The sequence below is a fragment of the Vulpes vulpes genome, chromosome 15 (assembly GCF_048418805.1).
Source record: "Vulpes vulpes isolate BD-2025 chromosome 15, VulVul3, whole genome shotgun sequence".
NCBI lineage: Eukaryota > Metazoa > Chordata > Mammalia > Carnivora > Canidae > Vulpes > Vulpes vulpes.
The window spans coordinates 12,831,826-12,850,785 of record NC_132794.1 but is presented as its reverse complement, the minus strand read 5'-3'; the positions used below and the strand labels follow the sequence as shown (position 1 = coordinate 12,850,785).

The 18,960-nt window shown below is 40.8% G+C and overlaps 1 protein-coding gene across 2 annotated transcripts in view; it reads right to left on the bottom strand.

Moving 5' to 3' along the window:
* The window catches only part of SCAF4 (SR-related CTD associated factor 4), a 63,311-nt gene extending 44,739 nt beyond the window's left edge, over window positions 1-18,572 (bottom strand). Inside the window, exon 1 of one of the 2 annotated variants that reach the window (XM_072740866.1) lies at window positions 18,093-18,572. In XM_072740866.1, coding sequence (XP_072596967.1) covers window positions 18,093-18,122 — 30 coding nt within the window. In that variant the 5' untranslated portion in view covers window positions 18,123-18,572. The remainder of the gene's footprint in view (window positions 1-18,092) is intronic. The other variant, XM_072740865.1, reaches the window with a different exon arrangement.
* Window positions 18,573-18,960: the final 388 nt, after the last annotated feature.

Here is an 18,960-nt window from a genome sequence, read left to right as displayed (position 1 = left end):
AATAGCCTATGTGGTAGTTAGATATTTCAATTCCATTTTACAGATGAAAACACTGAGGCACAAAAGTTCAAGAATCTGCTCAAAACTATAAAGCTAATAAAGTGGTAAATTTAATCTGTGGTTCACTACTACACAAAGCTCAAGTTCTTTCCAACAACTACCTAACAACAAAGAAATTATTTAATTAATGCTATATTACCTTGGAGGAATGAATAGCACAGACATTGAAGATGATGACAATAATCTTAGATAAGAAAGAGTTAATTGATATGTTGGCTGAGGAATCTCTCAGAAGTATATGACCTTGTGGTGATCTAAGGTTCATACTATAGTTCCTGAATTTTATTTTTTTTAATTTTTATTTTTTTTATAGTTCCTGAATTTTTTTTTTTTTAATTTATTTATGATAGTCACAGAGAGAGAGAGAGAGGCAGAGACATAGGCAGAGGGAGAAGCAGGCTCCATGCACCGGGAGCCCGACGTGGGATTCGATCCCGGGTCTCCAGGATCGCGCCCTGGGCCAAAGGCAGGTGCTAAACCGCTGTGCCACCCAGGGATCCCTAGTTCCTGAATTTTAAAAAACAATTAAATTCCTGTTAAAGAAATGATCAGAACACAAGATCAATAATCAACTGTCTGGGAAATCTTGACTCTCCCACTTGCTAGCTATGAGAAATTGTTTCTTCATCCGTAAAATGAAAATAATAACCCCTACTTTTTAGGGAAGTTTTATACAAACAACACATATAAAAAGCACTTAATGCAGCACCTAGCACAGAGTAAGTACACAACAGATGTTACCTACTATTAACACTACACATAATTTTATTGAAAGGAGAGAGAATCCTGAAAATAACCCAGGAGTGTTTTTCAAACTGTGGGTTGAGATATATTAGAATATAAAAATGAGCTTAATGGGTGTGACACAAGTTTTTTAGTGGAATAGAGTAAAAAATAAAACAAACAGCATTGTACACAGCAAGGGTAAGTACTATTTGGTGAAATTTCTCAGTTTTTTGTGTGGGTATGTATGCAAAAGCACCTCTCTATGTAAAATTATGTATCTTAGTATAGGGGTGACAGTCAAATAATGTGAAAGGCAAGGACTCAGAGAAAAATTCTTTTGTTTTAGAAGTGAGGAAAATAAAGCCCAAACCAACTGCTGTCAACTTTCAGTAATGAATAGATTCTTTAAGCCATTAACACATTTCTGATAAACAAACTGTGGGGAAAAAAGCAGCACTATCAAGTTAGAAAAAAATTTTCCTACTTTTCAATCAAGTTTAGAATACAGAGTATACATAGAGTAGAAAGAAGGTAAAGATAATTTGGGCTCTAGTTATTTCTGACCAACATCCAATCTCAGCCAACAAACCTCAAGAAAAAAAACCTATTGGCTTTATATAAATGTGTGAGAACCATAAAATTTAATTCCGACAAACTCTACTAGAGAGAAAAAAAAAATCAGATACTGTAGGTATTCTGGAAAGAGTCAGAAAGACCTGGTTTTGATTATGGGTCCAGCCATGTACACAATTCTGGGCAAATTACATAACTTCTGTAGGGTGCAGTGTCCTCATATGTAAAAAGGACACGGTAGTTAATCTACTTCGGAGGTTTCAATGAGAACTGAATTCGTTTTGGCAGATGGAATGACTAGTGTATCAACTGCAAGTGCTCCATAAATATCACTAGGAGCAGCACTCTCCCTATTACAGCCCCTATTCCCAATAAATGTAATCTGTCAATGAAAACAAGTATATCAAAGCAGCCAGAGAAACCCATGCAATTCTCATATAAAACAGCAGAAGCAGTAGGCAAAAAAGGGTACAAGACCCCCTTGGAAGGCATTAGTAGAAAAAAATGTACTTGCTGGAAACAGATGTGAGTTTGGCTTTTTGCTGTCACTAGCTGAGTAACTACAAAAAGTATAAATAAATGTAAACACAGTCTTGCTACATGACATATAGAGAAGACTGAGATACAAAATAGTCCAAAAATTCATCATGATCCCTTATATCAGTAAGGAATAGTTTCAAGAGAAGGTAAAGAATGGGGCCAGCCCCGGTGGCGCAGCGGTTTAGCACCGCCTGCAGCCCAGGGCGTGATCCTGGAGACCCGGGATCGAGTCCCACATCAGGCTCCCTGCATGGTGCCTGCTTCTCCCTCTGCCTGTGTCTCTGCCTCTTTCTCTCTCTAGCTGTGTCTCTATGAATAAATAAATAAAATCTTAAAAAAAAAAAAAAGTAAAGAATGAAAATATTTGGCTTATGATGCCTGTAGAATTCGGCTTGAGGTCGTCAAAGTAACATGATACTCTGCTATTTGCTAACAGTATAAACTGACTAGTTAACCTGTAAACTTCAAGGATCTTTCAAATATGAAAAAAGGGATTAACAGTATATATTTCATCTCATAAGGCTATTAGGATTAAATGATAATATACATAAATCTCAGCCTCGTACCTGACATATTAAGTAACTCACTAAATAAAGCTATACAATGTCCTGAGAATCTACACACACACGCAGAGTTCATTTTTTGTAATATCTTTTTTGTATTTCACCTACTATTCAAATATTGCATTTAGAGAAATATTCTCTACAGTGACAATACTGTAGTATCAAAGACTCTTAAAGCTGTAATAGCATTTTAGGACTAATCTGGTACTTACACTGAATTCAGAAATACTTTTATACCTGCAGCTCCTGCCTAGTGACATAAGGCTTAATATCTCCTAACTAATCAGCTCTGATGGTTACAGAGGCCTCCTGTGTGCTAACCCCCAATCTCCTTTCTGATACTTTCCCTCCCCGTTTCTATTCTGAATAGTGATCTCTCTTGCATGACAAAATATTTAAAGAGAACTAAATATGTTTCCCACTCAACTATCTTCTTCAACTATTAGTAAAATGATTATTTCTAGATGTATCCTGGCTAATTCCTTTGTATGGTATTCCCAAATTGACATCATCCAGATGCATTACTGTTAATGGAAACTAGTGGACTGTATTATTATTAGTTTCCCATTTCTGCAATAACACATTACCACAAACTTAGAAGCCTAAGAACACCACAAATGTATCTTATAGTTTTGGAGGTCAGAATCTCAGTAATCTGAATTTAAGGTGTTAGCTGGGCTACTACATTCTTTCTGGAGGCTCTAGGGCAGAATCTATTCCTTGGCTTTTCCAACTTCTGCAAGGTATCTACATTCCTTTGGCTCATGGTCTCTTCTTCCATCTTTAAAGCCAACAGGGTATAGCATCTTGTCCTCCTCGACCTCTGTGCTTCTGCTGTCACATCACTTTCTGACTCTCCTGTCTCTCTTATATAAGGACCTTTGGGATTACATTGGGCTCATCTAAATTAACCCATCCCAAGATCCGTAACCCAATCAGATCTGCACAATAAGGCCAACATATAAGAGATTCCAGGATTCCAGAAGTGGATGGGGGAGGAATAAATGAATGAACGATCAATCGATCTTTCAAAAAAAAAAATTGACACAGAGAGAAAACTCTCAAACCGTTTTCAATGGAATCTCTATCAAAACTCGATCTTCATGTTGGCTTTGCGTTGTTTTCTAACAGTCCTTTCAACCTGCTTAGGTCATCTGGAAATAATTTTCTGCTACTTGATGCACCAGCTACTCCAATCAGCTTATAAATTTCATGAACTTTCATAAATACACTTTATATATGCCTTCCTCCAAATCAAGGGGTTTTTTTGTTTTTTGTTTTTTAATTAATAAGAACAGGACCTACTTGTGGGATGACCCTATCTGATAGTCCTTGGACACTGCCTGTCAGGTAAAATTCACGTAACAATACTCTCATCCTGCCTATATTTTTCTAATTTATTCATGATGAAGTCATGACAAATATCTTTCTGAAATATCTGGTTTATAGTCCTCACTAGACAAAACACTTCACAGAAGAAAAAAAGTTTAATTCGGTCAGTTATGAATTGTTAGTGGATCTGTTCTGGCTCCTAGATTAGAAATTTCCAGAAGTTCATAAAACAAATCAACAGAACCAGCAAAGATAAAAGTTATTGGCATTGAGTCTTCGAGTTCTGGCATGGAGTCTTTTCCTATTCTTGAAAGAGAGCTGTCAAAGCAGGGAAAAGAATTAGAATATTGTATTAGTCTAACCCTTCTAACCTCTAATCCCAATGTTTCCTTTAGAAATCTTTCAATGGAGCACTTACCTCTACATTTTTTTCCCTAAACTTGAAAATTTTTGCGTTCCTGAAATTTTTTATAAAAAAAATTACACTAATTATATATGCAATATTCCTTCCTATTATCACCTCCAAGATGACAAATTCTGCTTTAAGGTCCTATTATTAATACTTAATTACAAACTTTAAACAAAAAATATGAATGCTTCCAAAAGGAAATATGTACACTGACAGCAACAGGTTGCTACTCAATCTCCCTCCTGATAAATGCAGATATCAAAATGTTTAATTCTAGTCTTTCTTCCTCTTTCATTCATTTGACTTAATTTATCAGACACATGAACTGTAACTGAATAAAGAGTTAAATCCAACATAACGTTAATGTTTATTAACATATAAACACTTCAAAGTACACATTACATTTCTTAACAAAGGGAAACAATTAGAAAAAAAAACTTTTTAAAATCATTTTTTCTCTAAAGATGCTTTGTCTAATTACAGCCTAAAGACAGCTTTATAAAATACTAACGCAACAATTAGGAAAGGGATAACTAATAGCTCCTTTTATATGGCATTGTACTTTATGCCTTAAAGTACATTTTATCAAAGGTTTGTTCAAACCAATACATTTACTCAGGATCAAGTCCTGAGTGGCAGATGCTCAACCGCTGAGCCACCCAGGTGTCCCTAAACCAATACTTTCTTAGTTCTGAGCAATTCAACATGATAGGAGATAGGTTGAGAGGTAAAGAGAGCTGCAAACCAATCACATGCACAATGCCATTCTACCACCTATGCTGTTTTACCTGAAAGTAAAACATGTACGAACAGTAAGAGATGGTGAAACTAAAAATAATAAAGAGGTAGTTCAATTAACAAAGGAAACCCCAATAGCCAATTAATAAACACAGGAAAAAAAGTTCAACCTTTCCAAAAATCAATGAAGTACAAACAGTAAGATACAATTCTTCAATTGTCTAACTGGCATAAATGTAGATTAACATCAAGCAAAGAGGGTCCTCTACAGATGAGACCTAATTGGGGAGTTTTAGTTTCAGAAAAAAAATTTAAAGCTATGTAACAGGGCAGCCCTGGAGGCTCAGTGGTTTAGCACAGCCTTCTGCCCAGGGCCTGATCCTGGAAACCTGGGATCCAATCCCACATCGGGCTACCTCCATGGAGCCTGCTTCTCCCTCTGCCTGTGTCTCTGCCTCTTTTCTCTCTCTGTGTGTCTCCCAGGAATAAATAAATAAAATCTTAAAAAAAAAAATAAATAAATAAAGCTATGTAACAGTAACAACCATATCTTTTAAGCCAACAATTCCACGTCTAGAAGTTTATCTTAAACAATAATCAGGTCCTCAAATCTTCCATGATGACCATTTAAAAATTAGAAAATAATTTGTTATTAAAAAGATCTGGGAATCATATAAAAATTTCCAAGCACAAGTGGAAGGAGAAAAAGACTAAAACACTCTAAAACATTAATGGTATTCAATGGGATGGTATTTTCTTTTATTTCCTAATTTAAATTTAAATAACTTGCATTAATTTCACAAGGAAAAATATTAAAATCCATTGATTTTAAAAAAGAAATATTTTGTGTCTGAGACTAAAATCCGTTTCTCAACTTTTGATTATAAATATAAATATAATAAACATATAAAACCATCATTATCAGATACAGCTTATTCACAGATTAAACCTTGTCTTTGAAGTTCAGTTATTTTCAAGTCAATGGCTTATAAATTTTTTTTTAAAGATTTTATTTATTCATGAAACGTACACAGAGACAGGCAGAGGGAACATGATGTGGGACTTGATCCTGGGACTCCAGGATCACGCCCTGAGCTGAAAGCAGACGATCAACCTCTGAGCCATCCAGGTGTCCCAATGGCTTGTAAATCTTTAGCAAGTTTTTCAAAATTATTAAAACAATTTTTAAAAAATAGACTTAAAATTTTGCCCCTTTAAACTTTGCAGTAACTGGTGCTCTTGTGGATATAAAACCCAAATTTGAGAAATCACTGTCTTTGTGTTTTGCTGACCCCGCGCATTGGAAAAAAAAGTACCCCTTTAATACTGACATACTTTACTGCCAAGCAAATTCTATTTACTTTCCATAGAGTCAAAAGTCTTTTGAAACCCAAATGTTTAACCAATTTCCAACTTGCTTAGAGGAAGGTACAGAAACAAGACAGTCTGGTATTAATATGAAATACTCCTAAGATGAAGCAAATTTATAAGGCTTTTTAAAACAAAGAGTCAGGAAAAAGAAACCATTGTCTCCCTGCTCCTACTGAGCAGTCTTTTCATTTGACTTAAACACTAGAAAATAGTTCCATTTATTTCTCCACAAAATTCACTTTTCAGATTTCTAAAGAACCCTAACCAGATATTTTTACAAGCCACGCAGCTGCACAGAATATTCTCAAGTTCAAAAATTTAAAAAAAAAAATTCAAGCTTTTCCTACATTGCTTTACCTTCTGTATCTTCCTACAAACTCTCCAACTTTTCTCCTAGTTCCAGAATTTGGAGTAATGTTTTACAAAATACACATCTATAAATACAAATAAAAATATTTAATATTCAACATAAAACTACTTTTGAGTTAACTATTTATATTTCTATGTGCATTAAGAAAATAGAATACAGCAGGGGTGCCTGGGTGGCACAGTTGGTTGAGCACCCAACTTTTGGTTTCAGCTCAGGTCATGATCTCAGAGTCTTGAGATAAAGCCCGGAGTCTGCTCTGTGCTCAACGGTGAGTCCACCTGGGATATTGTTTCTCTCTCCTTTTGCCTTTTCTGCCAGAGCTTGCAAGCTCTAAAATAAATACATAAATCTTTAAAAAGGGGAAAGAGAATATGGCAAAGAATAGTTTAAATGTCATCTGCATTATTCCCCACTTTTTAATTCTATCACCAAGCCCCATTTGTTACCATTTGCTGCTGGCATAACTAATTTTCTAAGCAGTTAATTTCTGACAACTTACTCTATCAAGTATGTCCTTAATTTATTACTCATTTAAGACTAACTCTCCTACAATTTCCAAGGGTCTACCCTTAACTCAAAAAAATCTTTTGAAGTAATCTCCACACCCAACGTAGGACTCAAACTCGCAACCCCAAGATGGAGAGGAAAGTCCCATACTCTAATGACCCAGCCAACCAGGTGCCCCTCACTCAAACTTTTCACTTTAAAACCAAGGCTGCCTCTCTTTAGCAGAGCTTTTAACCTATTCAGTTCCACCTTAGGACAACAGGTCATTTTTCTATTTCTAACCTGCATTTTGGTTCACTGAACTGCAATCAATCCTCCACTTCTTTCTTTTCACTTGATCAAGAAATAGGCCAGAAGGTGACTTTAAGAAATGGCAAATATTTTATCCATGCCACTGCTCTACTAGTACAGATGCCAAATTGCAAAATTACTTCTACTGTGCTTCATTAGTGAACTTTGTGTCCCCCCAAAATTGGCTACAGAACATTATTGTGAGGGGCACCTGGGTGGGTCAGTCGGTTAAATGTCAGTCTTCAATTCAACTCTGGTCATGATCCCAGGGTTCTGGGATCAAGCCCTACAAGCCCTGCATCCAGCATCCAGCGTCCATCCAGCTCCCTGCTTAGTGGGGAATCTGCTCCTCCCTCTCCCTCTGCTTTCTGGCTAGCTCACTCTCTCTCTCTAAAATAAATAAATCTTAAAAAAAAAGTTTTGTGAATTAGGTATTTCCTCCTAGACTTTATTTTTATTTTATTTTTTTAAGATTTTATTTATTTATTCATGAAAGACAGAGGGGGGGCGGGCAGAGGGAGAAGCAGGCTCCATGCAGGGAGCCCAATGTGGGACTTGATCCTGGGACTCCAGAATCATGCCCTGGGCCAAAGGCAGGTGCTCAACCGCTGAGCCACCCAGGGATCCCTCCTCCTAGACTTTAATAGAAGAAATAAAATTAGTTCTTGGATATGGAATCATTTGATTAGAAGAAAAAATAAAAAATTATCCCATACCTCACGTATTTCATTTATAACCAGTTATTTCCACAAAGTTCTTATGAATGGATTTACGCACAAGCATGGGACAAAACTGAAAATGTTAGCATTTATAAAATCCTCAGTTTGAGACATCTGGGTGGCTCAGCAGCTGAGTGTCTGCCTTCGGCTCAGGGGGTAGTCCCAGAGTCCTGGGGTCGAGTCCTACATCAGGCTCTCTTCGAGGAGCCTGCTTCTTCCTCTATGTCTCTGCCTCTCTCTGCCTCTCATGAATAAACAAACAAAATCTTTTAAAAAATAAATAAAATTCTCAATTTAAGATTTTAGTTCTGAATATAAATCAGTAAAAGAAATACAAATGCCTTTAAGTTTTAAACATGGATCATATATGCATGACTTCAAAATTTACCAAGCTTCATTATTCTTAAACTTCTACAAATCCTTCCAAAAGTATGCATTATAGTGCACTTGCTGCCATGCTTCAGATGTACGAAAGTTGTCAGTGAGCCCTCTCCCCTCATAAACACTCCAGTAGACAAAGATCTGCTCAAAAAACTTCAGCACAACCATATGGGGTTATGGATTGGGCTCAGATGGGTACTTAGAGTACTCAGTCAAATCTCAGAACTGACTTTTTTACACAGTGTGACCTTGGTTAATTCACACCATCTCTTAGGTTTCCTTACCTTTAAAATTGAAAGAGTACAAAGGCACACCTATATAAAACTCTTAGCCCATTAGCTGTCATCTGGTAGTTAATGAGCAAATGCCCAATACTTTTCCTGGATACTTTTTCTGTCGTTCTCCTGGACGGGCCCCATTGGATTACTTCTTAAAATAGTATGTAAAAACTAAAGATACCCTATAAAACAAACTTAGGATTCAGTATCAACAAAAATTTACAGAACCTCTTGGTCGCTACCACATACTGTTTTCAGTGGAAAGAAAATCAGACCAAACAACAAAACAATGAAAATGGTGTGCTAAAAATGAATGTTTTCCTATTTTTTAAAACAAGTTTGAGATATAATTTATATACCATATGACCCCCTTAAAGTATACAATTCAGTGGTTTTTTTTTTCTTTTTTACTATATTCAGAGTTGAGCAGCCATCAGCACTATTTTGTTTTAGAATACTTTGATCCCCTCCAAAAAATTCCATACCCATTCCTCCCTGCCACCAACCAATAATCCATGTCTCTATGGATTTGCCTATTTTTGGCATTAAACAATAATTAGAGCCTTTATAAAGATTTGAACATATCTCCAATGAACCCCAAACTTGGCTGTCCTTTCCAAAGTGACTTCTCACTCAGCATCTCTTAATTAAGGTGAACAGGGTGATATATGGCCATTAAAGTCTAAAGAATATTTTGTTTCCTAAAGGCTTAAAAGGCATATTACAGTAAATTTCCATATTATAGGCTTCCTTTCAGCAGGGTATAATTCTACTTCAGCTAAAACTCAGCTCTGACAAAGTCAAAAGGAAGGAAAAAAGTGGAATACTCATGATAAAATGCATAAAGACATTAAAAATGCCAGAGAAAGATTTACAGACTATAGAGTTGGCCAACTATTGCTCTCTAAGTTAACAGGGTACGGACAGTGGGACAACGGGAGAAACCAATACAGGTCAGGCAATCAGTGGGTGACCTGTCTCTAAAGACTCTAAATAAAATAATAAAACTGATTGAAATCATTTTATCATCACTAAGCACTGCCAATTCTAAGTAATATGAGGTATAAAATATTCCTTCCCCTAAAACATGTTGTTGACTAAGATGCTTAAGTTTTTAATCTATTGCTGTGGTTACTGTTAAGTTTTAACAATATATAAGCATCAAATCTGTACATTTTTACTACATATCCTTTACTAAACTATTTGAAGGGGAAATTCATTAGGAAATCCTCCATTTATGCGGGCAGTGACTAAAACACACAGATTTCGCCGTACCTATTCATTTGGAGAGTCACTACAAAGAGATTTAGTATAGTCTGCACCCAGGCTCAGTTTGTTTCTCCAATCCTATAGTTCCCGTGTGTGTGTGTGCGTTTAAACGGTACATTCAGAATATGATACTTGAGTGCAACTCCTCCTTCTGAAATCTTTTTTTCTGCTATCACTAATTACAAACAGCCAGAATCAACCTTGAACTAAGGTATAGTTGAACACAGAGCTTGAAGAACCATAAACAAAAATCATGAAGAATGCCATTACCACTCAACAAAATATAAGTGGCCATTTACATGCAAAGAATGTTTAACTAATAGAAATCTGTTTTTAATTTTTTGGTGGAAAATTTTCAGTGAATTTTTTTGACTGAGGAGACATTTGAAAGTTGCTACAATAAAACTGAAAAAAAGACATTCTAGATTTCTAGAATTTTTGTGAAGTGGTTTTTTCCTAAATTTCTAACCAAAGGTAACTTATGTTTAAGATTCCCTAATTAGTATAGGTCTTTTGCTTTATGTACAACTTCTCACAATTAAAACTAATAAAAAGGGATCCCTGGGTAGCGCAGCGGTTTAGCGCCTGCCTTTGGCCCAGGGCGCGATCCTGGAGACCCAGGATCGAATCCCACATCGGGCTCTCGGTGCATAGAGCTTGCTTCTCCCTCTGCCTGTGTCTCTGCCTCTCTCTCTCTCTGTGACTATCATAAATAAATAAAAATTTAAAAAAAAATAAAAATAAAAATAAAACTAATAAAAAGTGTTCTTTAATCAATTATAGGTGAAGATTGATCAACTGGGCTATAACTGTCTACTAAACACAAATATGTAAAGATCATCTTGACAGTCACTGACAAATACATAGAAAGTAAGGTTTAAAAAGAAACTAGGATATCATAGTAAGTCATTATGACAGCAGTATGTAGATAAGTTTTCTTGCTTTTCCCCCAAAAAAGTATGAATGCAATTAAAAACATTAATGCAATTAAAAATATTAACTCCTTTTTTTCCCACTGTAATATGTATTTGCAAATAGCATAAAGTTCAAGTTTCTTTCATGGCCAATCTTATGATTGTTTCTGGAATTAATTTTATTGTAGAAGAGGGATGTATTAAAAAGAAAAAGAAAAATTGCGCTCTGGATGTCAAATATGCAAGGTATGCCACTGCTCTATAGTCTCTTCCAACTAGGATTACTGACCCACATGGATTTATACCAAAATCACCAATTATCCAAACACAAATGATAACTTTCAGAGGAACTTGGATGGCCCTCTACTTTTAATTGAGCCCTGCTATCTCCCCCACCCCCAACACCCTATGAATCCATCAAAATCTTAGCTTCTAGTTCTTAACTTCACTCCAGAGTTACATTGGATTTCCTGCAGAATTCGCTACTAATCAGTACAATGTGCTTCATTGGAATATCAAAGCTTCTGTATTTATCTATGCCTTCACAAGTATCAGTAAGGAGCTCTAGATGTAAACCAGTGAAACGTAATCAATAGGCCCGGTGGCTGAGTGTCTACCTTGACTGAGTGTCTACCTTCAACTCGGGGCATGATCCTAAGGTCCTAGGATTGAGTCTCATATCCGGCTCCCTCCAGGGAGCCTGTTTTCCCTATGTCTCTGCACCTCTCTCTGTGTCTCTCATAAACAAATAAAATCTTTAAAAAAAATGCCATCAATAAACCATGCAAATATTTACCAGGACGAAGGTGATCAGGGTATAATAAATTATAATACTGTTTGTGAAATATTAATAGTTCAAAAAATTTAAAAATTGTGATAATCACATGTAATATTAACACAGAAATGTACATAGGTCTCTTCAAGTCTAAGCTTTCAACAAATCTTTTATTTTTTTATTTTTTATTTTTTTAAAGATTATTTATGAGACAGAGAGAGAGAGGGAGACAGAGACACAGGCAGAGCAAGAAGCAGGCTCCATGCAGGGAGCCTGATGCGGGACTCGATCCCGGGTCTCCAGGATCACGTCCTGGGCCAATGGCAGGCACTAAACTACTGAGCCACCCAGGGATCCCCTCAACAAATCTTTTAAAAACCTAGTTCTTTTTTTTTTTTTTAAATACTTTATTTATTCATGAGAGACACACACACACAGAGAGAGAGAGAGAGAGAGAGAAGCAGAGACACAGACAGAGGGAAAAGCAGGCTCCATGCAGGGAGCCCGACGTGGGACTCAATCCCAGGTCTCCAGGATCACGCCCTGCACCGATGGCAGCGCCAAACCACTGAACCACCTGGGCTGCCCTAAAGGCCTAGTTCTAAAGCAAGCAAAACTACCACCAAATTCTACTTTTTCCTGTTCCATAGGAACAGAATATTAACCAATGTTACCAAAATAGGTAAATTACTTATTCTGTATACCTGATAACATAGTGTAGCTTGTTTTTAGCTCATAATCAAAGATGTATGCTGTTGCTCTGAAGCATACTTAAAAAAAAAAAAAGGATCTGGCATATTATCTCAACAAATGTTATGAATAATACTAAAGGTTCATCATTTATGTAACAACTTTTTTCCTACCATGTTACCAAAATATATTCAAAACAAGATTTCAATGTGTGCAAATATCTACAGAAGTTACTTGGAATGCTGAAGTGTATTATATTCACTTGGGTTCCAAGGCAGAGAACCTGTAATTTGTATCTGGCAAAAAATACCCTGCCCCAACACCAACTACCATTTTGTCAACTTTCTGCCAGGTAGTTTTATGTCCTGAATTCTGTCTCACAAGATTTATTTTATTTTTATTTTTATTTTTTTAAAGATTTCTTTATTTATTCATTGAGAGAGAGAGAGAGAGAGAGAGAGAGAGGCAGAGACACAGGCAGAGGGAGAAGCAGTCTCCATGCAGGAAGCCCGATGTGGGACTCAATCGAGTCTCCAGGATCACACCCCAGGCTGCAGGCGGCGCTAAACCGCTGCGCCACCAGGGCTGCCCCTCTCACAAGATTTATAAGCCAACTTTTCCATTATTCCAATTTTTCTCTGAATCAGTTCCTTATCATGTGTCCATGTAATTTTTTCTGAACCAAAATGCTAAATGAAATGCTATACTTCTAGAGAAGAGGATATTTTCAACAAGAACATCAGTGATAAATGCTGCAACAGAAAGCTCTGAAGAGCCAGCGTTATTACATTCACCACAAAACCAGACCTCTACTGTTGCTGGAGATAAGCAATTTTCTGAGAGTCCAGAAAGAACAGAGGAATAACGTGGTAACTTTTTAATATCTAAAACTCCTGTGGTAACAGCATAATATGGTCAAATGAGGCAAGGAAAACCTCCAATTTTGCCTCAACTGTTGCCCTGGGCCTCTACATCTCTTCCACACAGTAAAAATTTTGTGTCAACTCTGTCCACTGCTTTATATAGACCTCTCCAAGAAGGGAATGATCAAAAACAACTAAAGACTAACATTAGCAGGTTAAGGAAAAAAAAAAAAAATTTAACAAAGCATCTTCATCATATGATTTAAATTCTGGACGATAATCATACCTAGCAATCAATAGGTGAAACATACAATAGTCCATACACAAAAATTTCCGGTGGGAAAAGAAAGGGGTGGTAGGTTCCCCACTGAGATGTGGAACTCAACTCTTCCTTCACGGTAAGAGTTGGTTCAAGATAAGTTGGTTCAACACTTATCCCAAGTGGATAAGTGTACCAACATAAATTCATACTTAGAGTATTCATACTTTAAAAGTCTTCTTTAAAAAAATATTTTATCTTAGAGAGGGAAAGAGAGAGAGCACGTGTAGACTGCGTGAGTGAGGGGAGGGGCAGAGGGTAAGGGAGAGTCTCAAGCAGACCTGATGCTGAACTCTGGAGCCCAAGGTGAAGCTGGGACCTCAGGACCCTGAGCCAAAACCATGAGTCTGATGCTTAACTGACTGGGCCACCCAGGTGCCCCTAATTAAAAGTCTTAAAAACTCATAGATGCTGCCCCTTCCCAAAACAGTGTGGAGAGATACGTTCTTTTGAGATTAGAGAAGATTGGTTAAAAGCTAAAAATGCAATATATGGATTTTAAAAAAATCCAATCTATAACTTGCATTCTTTCAACAAACTTACAAAATACCAAACTCTTCACATTAAGGAGTACATAAACGCAGTGTAAAGCAAATATTGGCTATAAATGATCATTTTTTCCCACTCTTTTTACAACACTTAAAGTATTTCACCAAAAAAGCCCCCTGTTTAATGAGTATCTCTAACTTCATTCTTTTATCTTCCTTCACCAGATATTGACCTCTTTTACCTGTGCTGATCTGTACCCTTCCTTTTATCCACAATTTTATTCTAAGCATGCCCTCTCATTACTTTAAACTGTGCTTCTCTATACTTCCCCTCTCACAACGTGCTCAAACTTCTACTCCCATGGGAGACCAGGCTTCAATATCACTTATTAAGGCTAAGACCATATACATCCTATGTAAATATACAAATAGCCTACCACCAGTGTCTACTACACTGTTAACTGCTGTTCTTTCCCTTCATTCTTGAAGCGACTTTGTCCTTAAATCCCTTAAAACCAAACTTCTACAAAAGACTACATCTGTGACCTTTATTTCCTCATCTCCCTCATCATCTTCCAACCTTAAACTTCAGATGCCATTACTCTCAAATTTTAGCAGCTTTTTTCTTAAGTCTTAACCTGTAACCACTCACCTGGTATTACATAAAATATTATCTTTAGGCAGCAATTAAGATGGGGAGATGTGCATTCAAATCCCAACTCCACCATTAGCTAATAGCATGCCCCTGGGCCAATTATTATTTAACTGCTCTGAAAATCAGTTTCCTCGTCTATAAATGGACGTCTGTGGAAGGCTGTAGGAATATTAGGTACATATTTATAAAATGCCGGATATGCCATAGATGCTTATTAAAAATATTAATTCCTTTTCTCACCCCCTCTGAATTTTCTCCAGGGCACATCTGGGAGTGACTTCCAGATGTCTCCCTCTATTTCCTGGTTGCTTCCAAGTTTGAGTCCTACATGCCCAACTGCTTGCCAAAAATGTACACGACTTTTCCACTCAGTCTCAAACTCAACCTGTTCAAAAACCAAACATTTTCCCCCTTCCACTAAATACGCTTTTGATGACTGCTTGACTTGTGTTAATAGCATCACCGCTTTCCAAGCACCCAGTGGGGCAAAAGGTGCTTAGAAGCCTATCAGATGGCAAAGTCCATGGATTCCTCTGGCCCATATGCTTCTCCTCCTCTCCCTGCCACTTATACGCATGCCAGGTTCAGATTTTACTTAATTCTACCTCAGTCCTCAAAATGCCAATCTTCCTCAAATCTCTGCTTTCTACAATATATACAAACCAAGCAATTTTTGTGACTATTATCACCCTACTACTTAAAATCTTCAGTTTATCCAGAACCTAAAAATTTAAACACATTAGACAGACATGAAGCTTGTCATGCCCCCCAATTACTTAACCAGTAGCCTTTGGAATCAAACTACTGTTCATTCTTCAGCACTACTACCCTTGAATCTCTACTTTTTACACCTTCTACATCCTAAAACTGACTCCACTTTATCTTCCCCAAGTCTTCACTGAACCCCCATAGCCATCCCACAGTACTTTTTAAGAGCCCCAAAGGAGGCTGTTCTACCACACGTTAGAGTTATCTGCCTAACTCCTGTGTCCTCTATTAGATCAGGCTCCTAGGAGACAGAGACCCTTAGTAGTACCAGAACAGCTCTCTAATTGAGCACGCGCTCAAAAGTTTGTAAAATTAAGGTAAGATTTTGGAGATTTGAGGTTACAGGGAACTAACCAATAACATTTCACGAATGAGAAGTAACAGAGAAGCACTACAAATCAAACAGTACAAGGTGAGTTTTAAAGTTAGGCTAGTTTCTCTGGAAGAAAGTTTTTTCAGAAGAAAGTCAAAACTGGCAACACACCTAACATAATGTAATTTGTAGTTCATAAAGTAAGACTGGAAATGAAAATAAAAAGTATTTGAGCAGAAAGGTGAACAATGACATGAAAATTCTCACTTTGTGTATTTTAAAAAGGTTAAAATACCATTTCCCTTTTTTGAGAAGTCAATATCATACCTTATTTTGGTTTTCCAAAGTAAAAACTACTGATCAGTTTTCCAGAACATATTTTGTTAAATGTCAACTTCCACAATGCTTAACTCAGAATTAAATACTTCGGATCTTAAGAATACTCTAGAAATTCCCGCTCTTTGTGCATTAAGAGTTGACATTAAAAAAGTCAATAATGTTTTACCTCGAGAAAGAAATGTACTCATAATCTTTAAAAAACTGTTGTACCATTTGTAAAATTCTCACGCATTCAACAAGTTACTTGCCTCCTACGGTGAGGGGAGGAGCAAAGAACAGAAACTCCCTGCCCTCATGGAGTCAACATTCCAGTGAATTTTGCCTTCAGGACACCAAGCCAGCTTCCAAACCTACCTTGCGCGCATTATCACAAATTCCCTAGCCATCAAGCAAATATCAGGAAATATTTCGTTATCTTGAAAACCATCACACTGTCCCAACACCCGTTTCTACTGCGTTTAAGACATTTTATGTACCCATCGGTTGAAGACAACTTATTTCCAGAATACTCTGCAAGGCAATAAAAGGTCCTAACTGCAGTGTTACTGGAGGGTCCCCTATTATTTCGGCACTGCAGATCTAAAAGAAAAGTTACCGCACCTTAATTCTGCCACGAGTAAAATCACAAAATCTTAGGGTGAGACGCAGCAAGTTGTTAACGCCCTCTCAAGACCTCTCTGGAGCTACAGCACTACATACATCTGACTTTTTTCAATGCTGGGTTTATCTGGAGTGTTTGGCGAAGTGAGCTAATCCAACCCAACACACGCCAACAGTTTCCATCCCGTAACTGTATTTTAAAATCAATGGTCAAGTCCCCCCCCCTCCCCCACCCCACCCCACCCCCCCAAATAAATTCTGACGGGAGAGAATGTGTGGACTCTACGCCCCAAACCCAGCACCTGGAATGACTTTGGAGATAAAACTATCGAGCTCTAAGGCGGCAGGCAGCTTTGTTCCCGGTTTGGGGAGGTTTTCACATGTAAATGTTTCCCCCTAGAAGGGAGCCGCGGATTAACTACCGCGGGAGGAGAGGGAGGAGCGCGAGGATGGGGCGGGGGGGGGGGGGGGGGGGCCGGGGACCGGAGGCCGAAGCCGGCTTTCCGCCGGACTGAGGCGGAGCAAGCACTCCTCTCCCATTCAACTTTTTAGGTGTCACGTTGGGGCCGCGGAGCCCATTAGGAGGGCCGTGTTCGCCGGCTGGGAACCGTCAGGGGCCACCCCGTCTTCACCTGGGAACCCCGTTCCCCGAGCGTGCGTGTGAGTGTCGCGAGCCGGGGGACGGACACCCTCTCTCCAAGCTGGCCCCGGGGGCCCGGGATCAGAGTCCAGCCGCCGCCGCGCCGCGGCCTGAGCAACAGGAGAGCCCAGGCCGCCGCTCCGCCAGCCCGGCGACCGGCAGATGCTCCCGCTCCCCCCGCCCCCAACCAACCCCACACGCCCGCCCGCGCTTCTTTCTTAGCCCCTCGCGGGCTCCCGGCACCGCGGAGCCAGTAGCGGGGCCGGGGGGGCGGCCGGCGAGAGCGCCCGGACCTTGAAGAGAGGGCGAAGTTAGAGGCGCCGGCGGCGGCGCGGGCCGGGGGAGGCCGGGGGAGGCCGGAAGGGGGCGACGGGGGCAGCCCGAGGTCGCCGCCCGGGGGTGGGCGATGGGGGAGGGGTGCGGGGTCGGCGCCCGGGGCCGCCGCGACCTCTCCCCGACCGCAGGCCGCTCCGCGCAGGCCCCGCCGCCCCGGAACCCCGGGCAGGAAGCGTCCCCACCCCGCCCGAAGCTTTAAACCTCCGGCGGCGGGAGACACGGGAGACCCGGCGGCCCCGCGGCCCCGGCCCCGAGCACTCCTCACCTCCTGGTTGAAGGCGTTGACGGCGTCCATGTTCGCGCTGCGGCGGCGGCTGCTCCGGGCCCGCCGGTCACATAGACCTCGCGCCGCGGCGGAGCGGGGCCGGGGAGCCGGCCGGGCCTGAGGGGCGGGGGGGAGGCGGCGAGCGGCGGAGCCAGAGGCCGGGCAGGAAGCGGCTGCGGCCGAGGCGGCGGGGCGGGCGGCCGAGGCGGAGGGTGGCGGGCCCCCTCTCAGTCCCGTTCGGAGGATGAGGAAAAGGAGGCGGCGGCGGCGGCGCTGGGCTCCAACATGTCCGTTCGGCGGTGGCGGCTGCGCTCTGCGTCTCGCTGACACGGCCCCCCGCGCCCTCACGCACTGGCCCACACTGGCCCGACCGGCGAGCGAGCGGGCGGGCCTCTCTCTCTCTCTCCCTCTCGCCAGCGGGATGGCGGCAGCGGCCCGAGTCCACGCCGCGCGGGGCACCCTGGGACGGCTCGGGCCTCCCAGCGCTTCCTGTGCCCGGCTCCCGCCCCGCCCCGCCCCGCCCCGGGCGCGCTGGCCCCGCCCCCAGCCCCGCCCCCCGCCCCGCGCAACGCGCGCCCGGCTGCTGGCGCGTGACGCCGGGACGCTGGGCGCTTTCCCGCCGGCGGCGGCCGCGGCGGCGGCGGCCGAGGCCCCGGGAGGTCGCCTGGCGCGGAGGCTGGGCCCCGCCGAGGGCGCCGGAGAGCGCGGGACCCCGGAGTCGGGAGGCGGGCACGGAGAGGGCCCGCGCACACCCGCGCCGCTGCCCGACGCGGCGTTCCCCGGTGCGCTTTCGAGCCATTTCTGCCCGAGCAGGCCGTGCACCCCGGCCGCGGCTGGCGTGCGGGCACGGACCCGCTGGCTCTCCGCT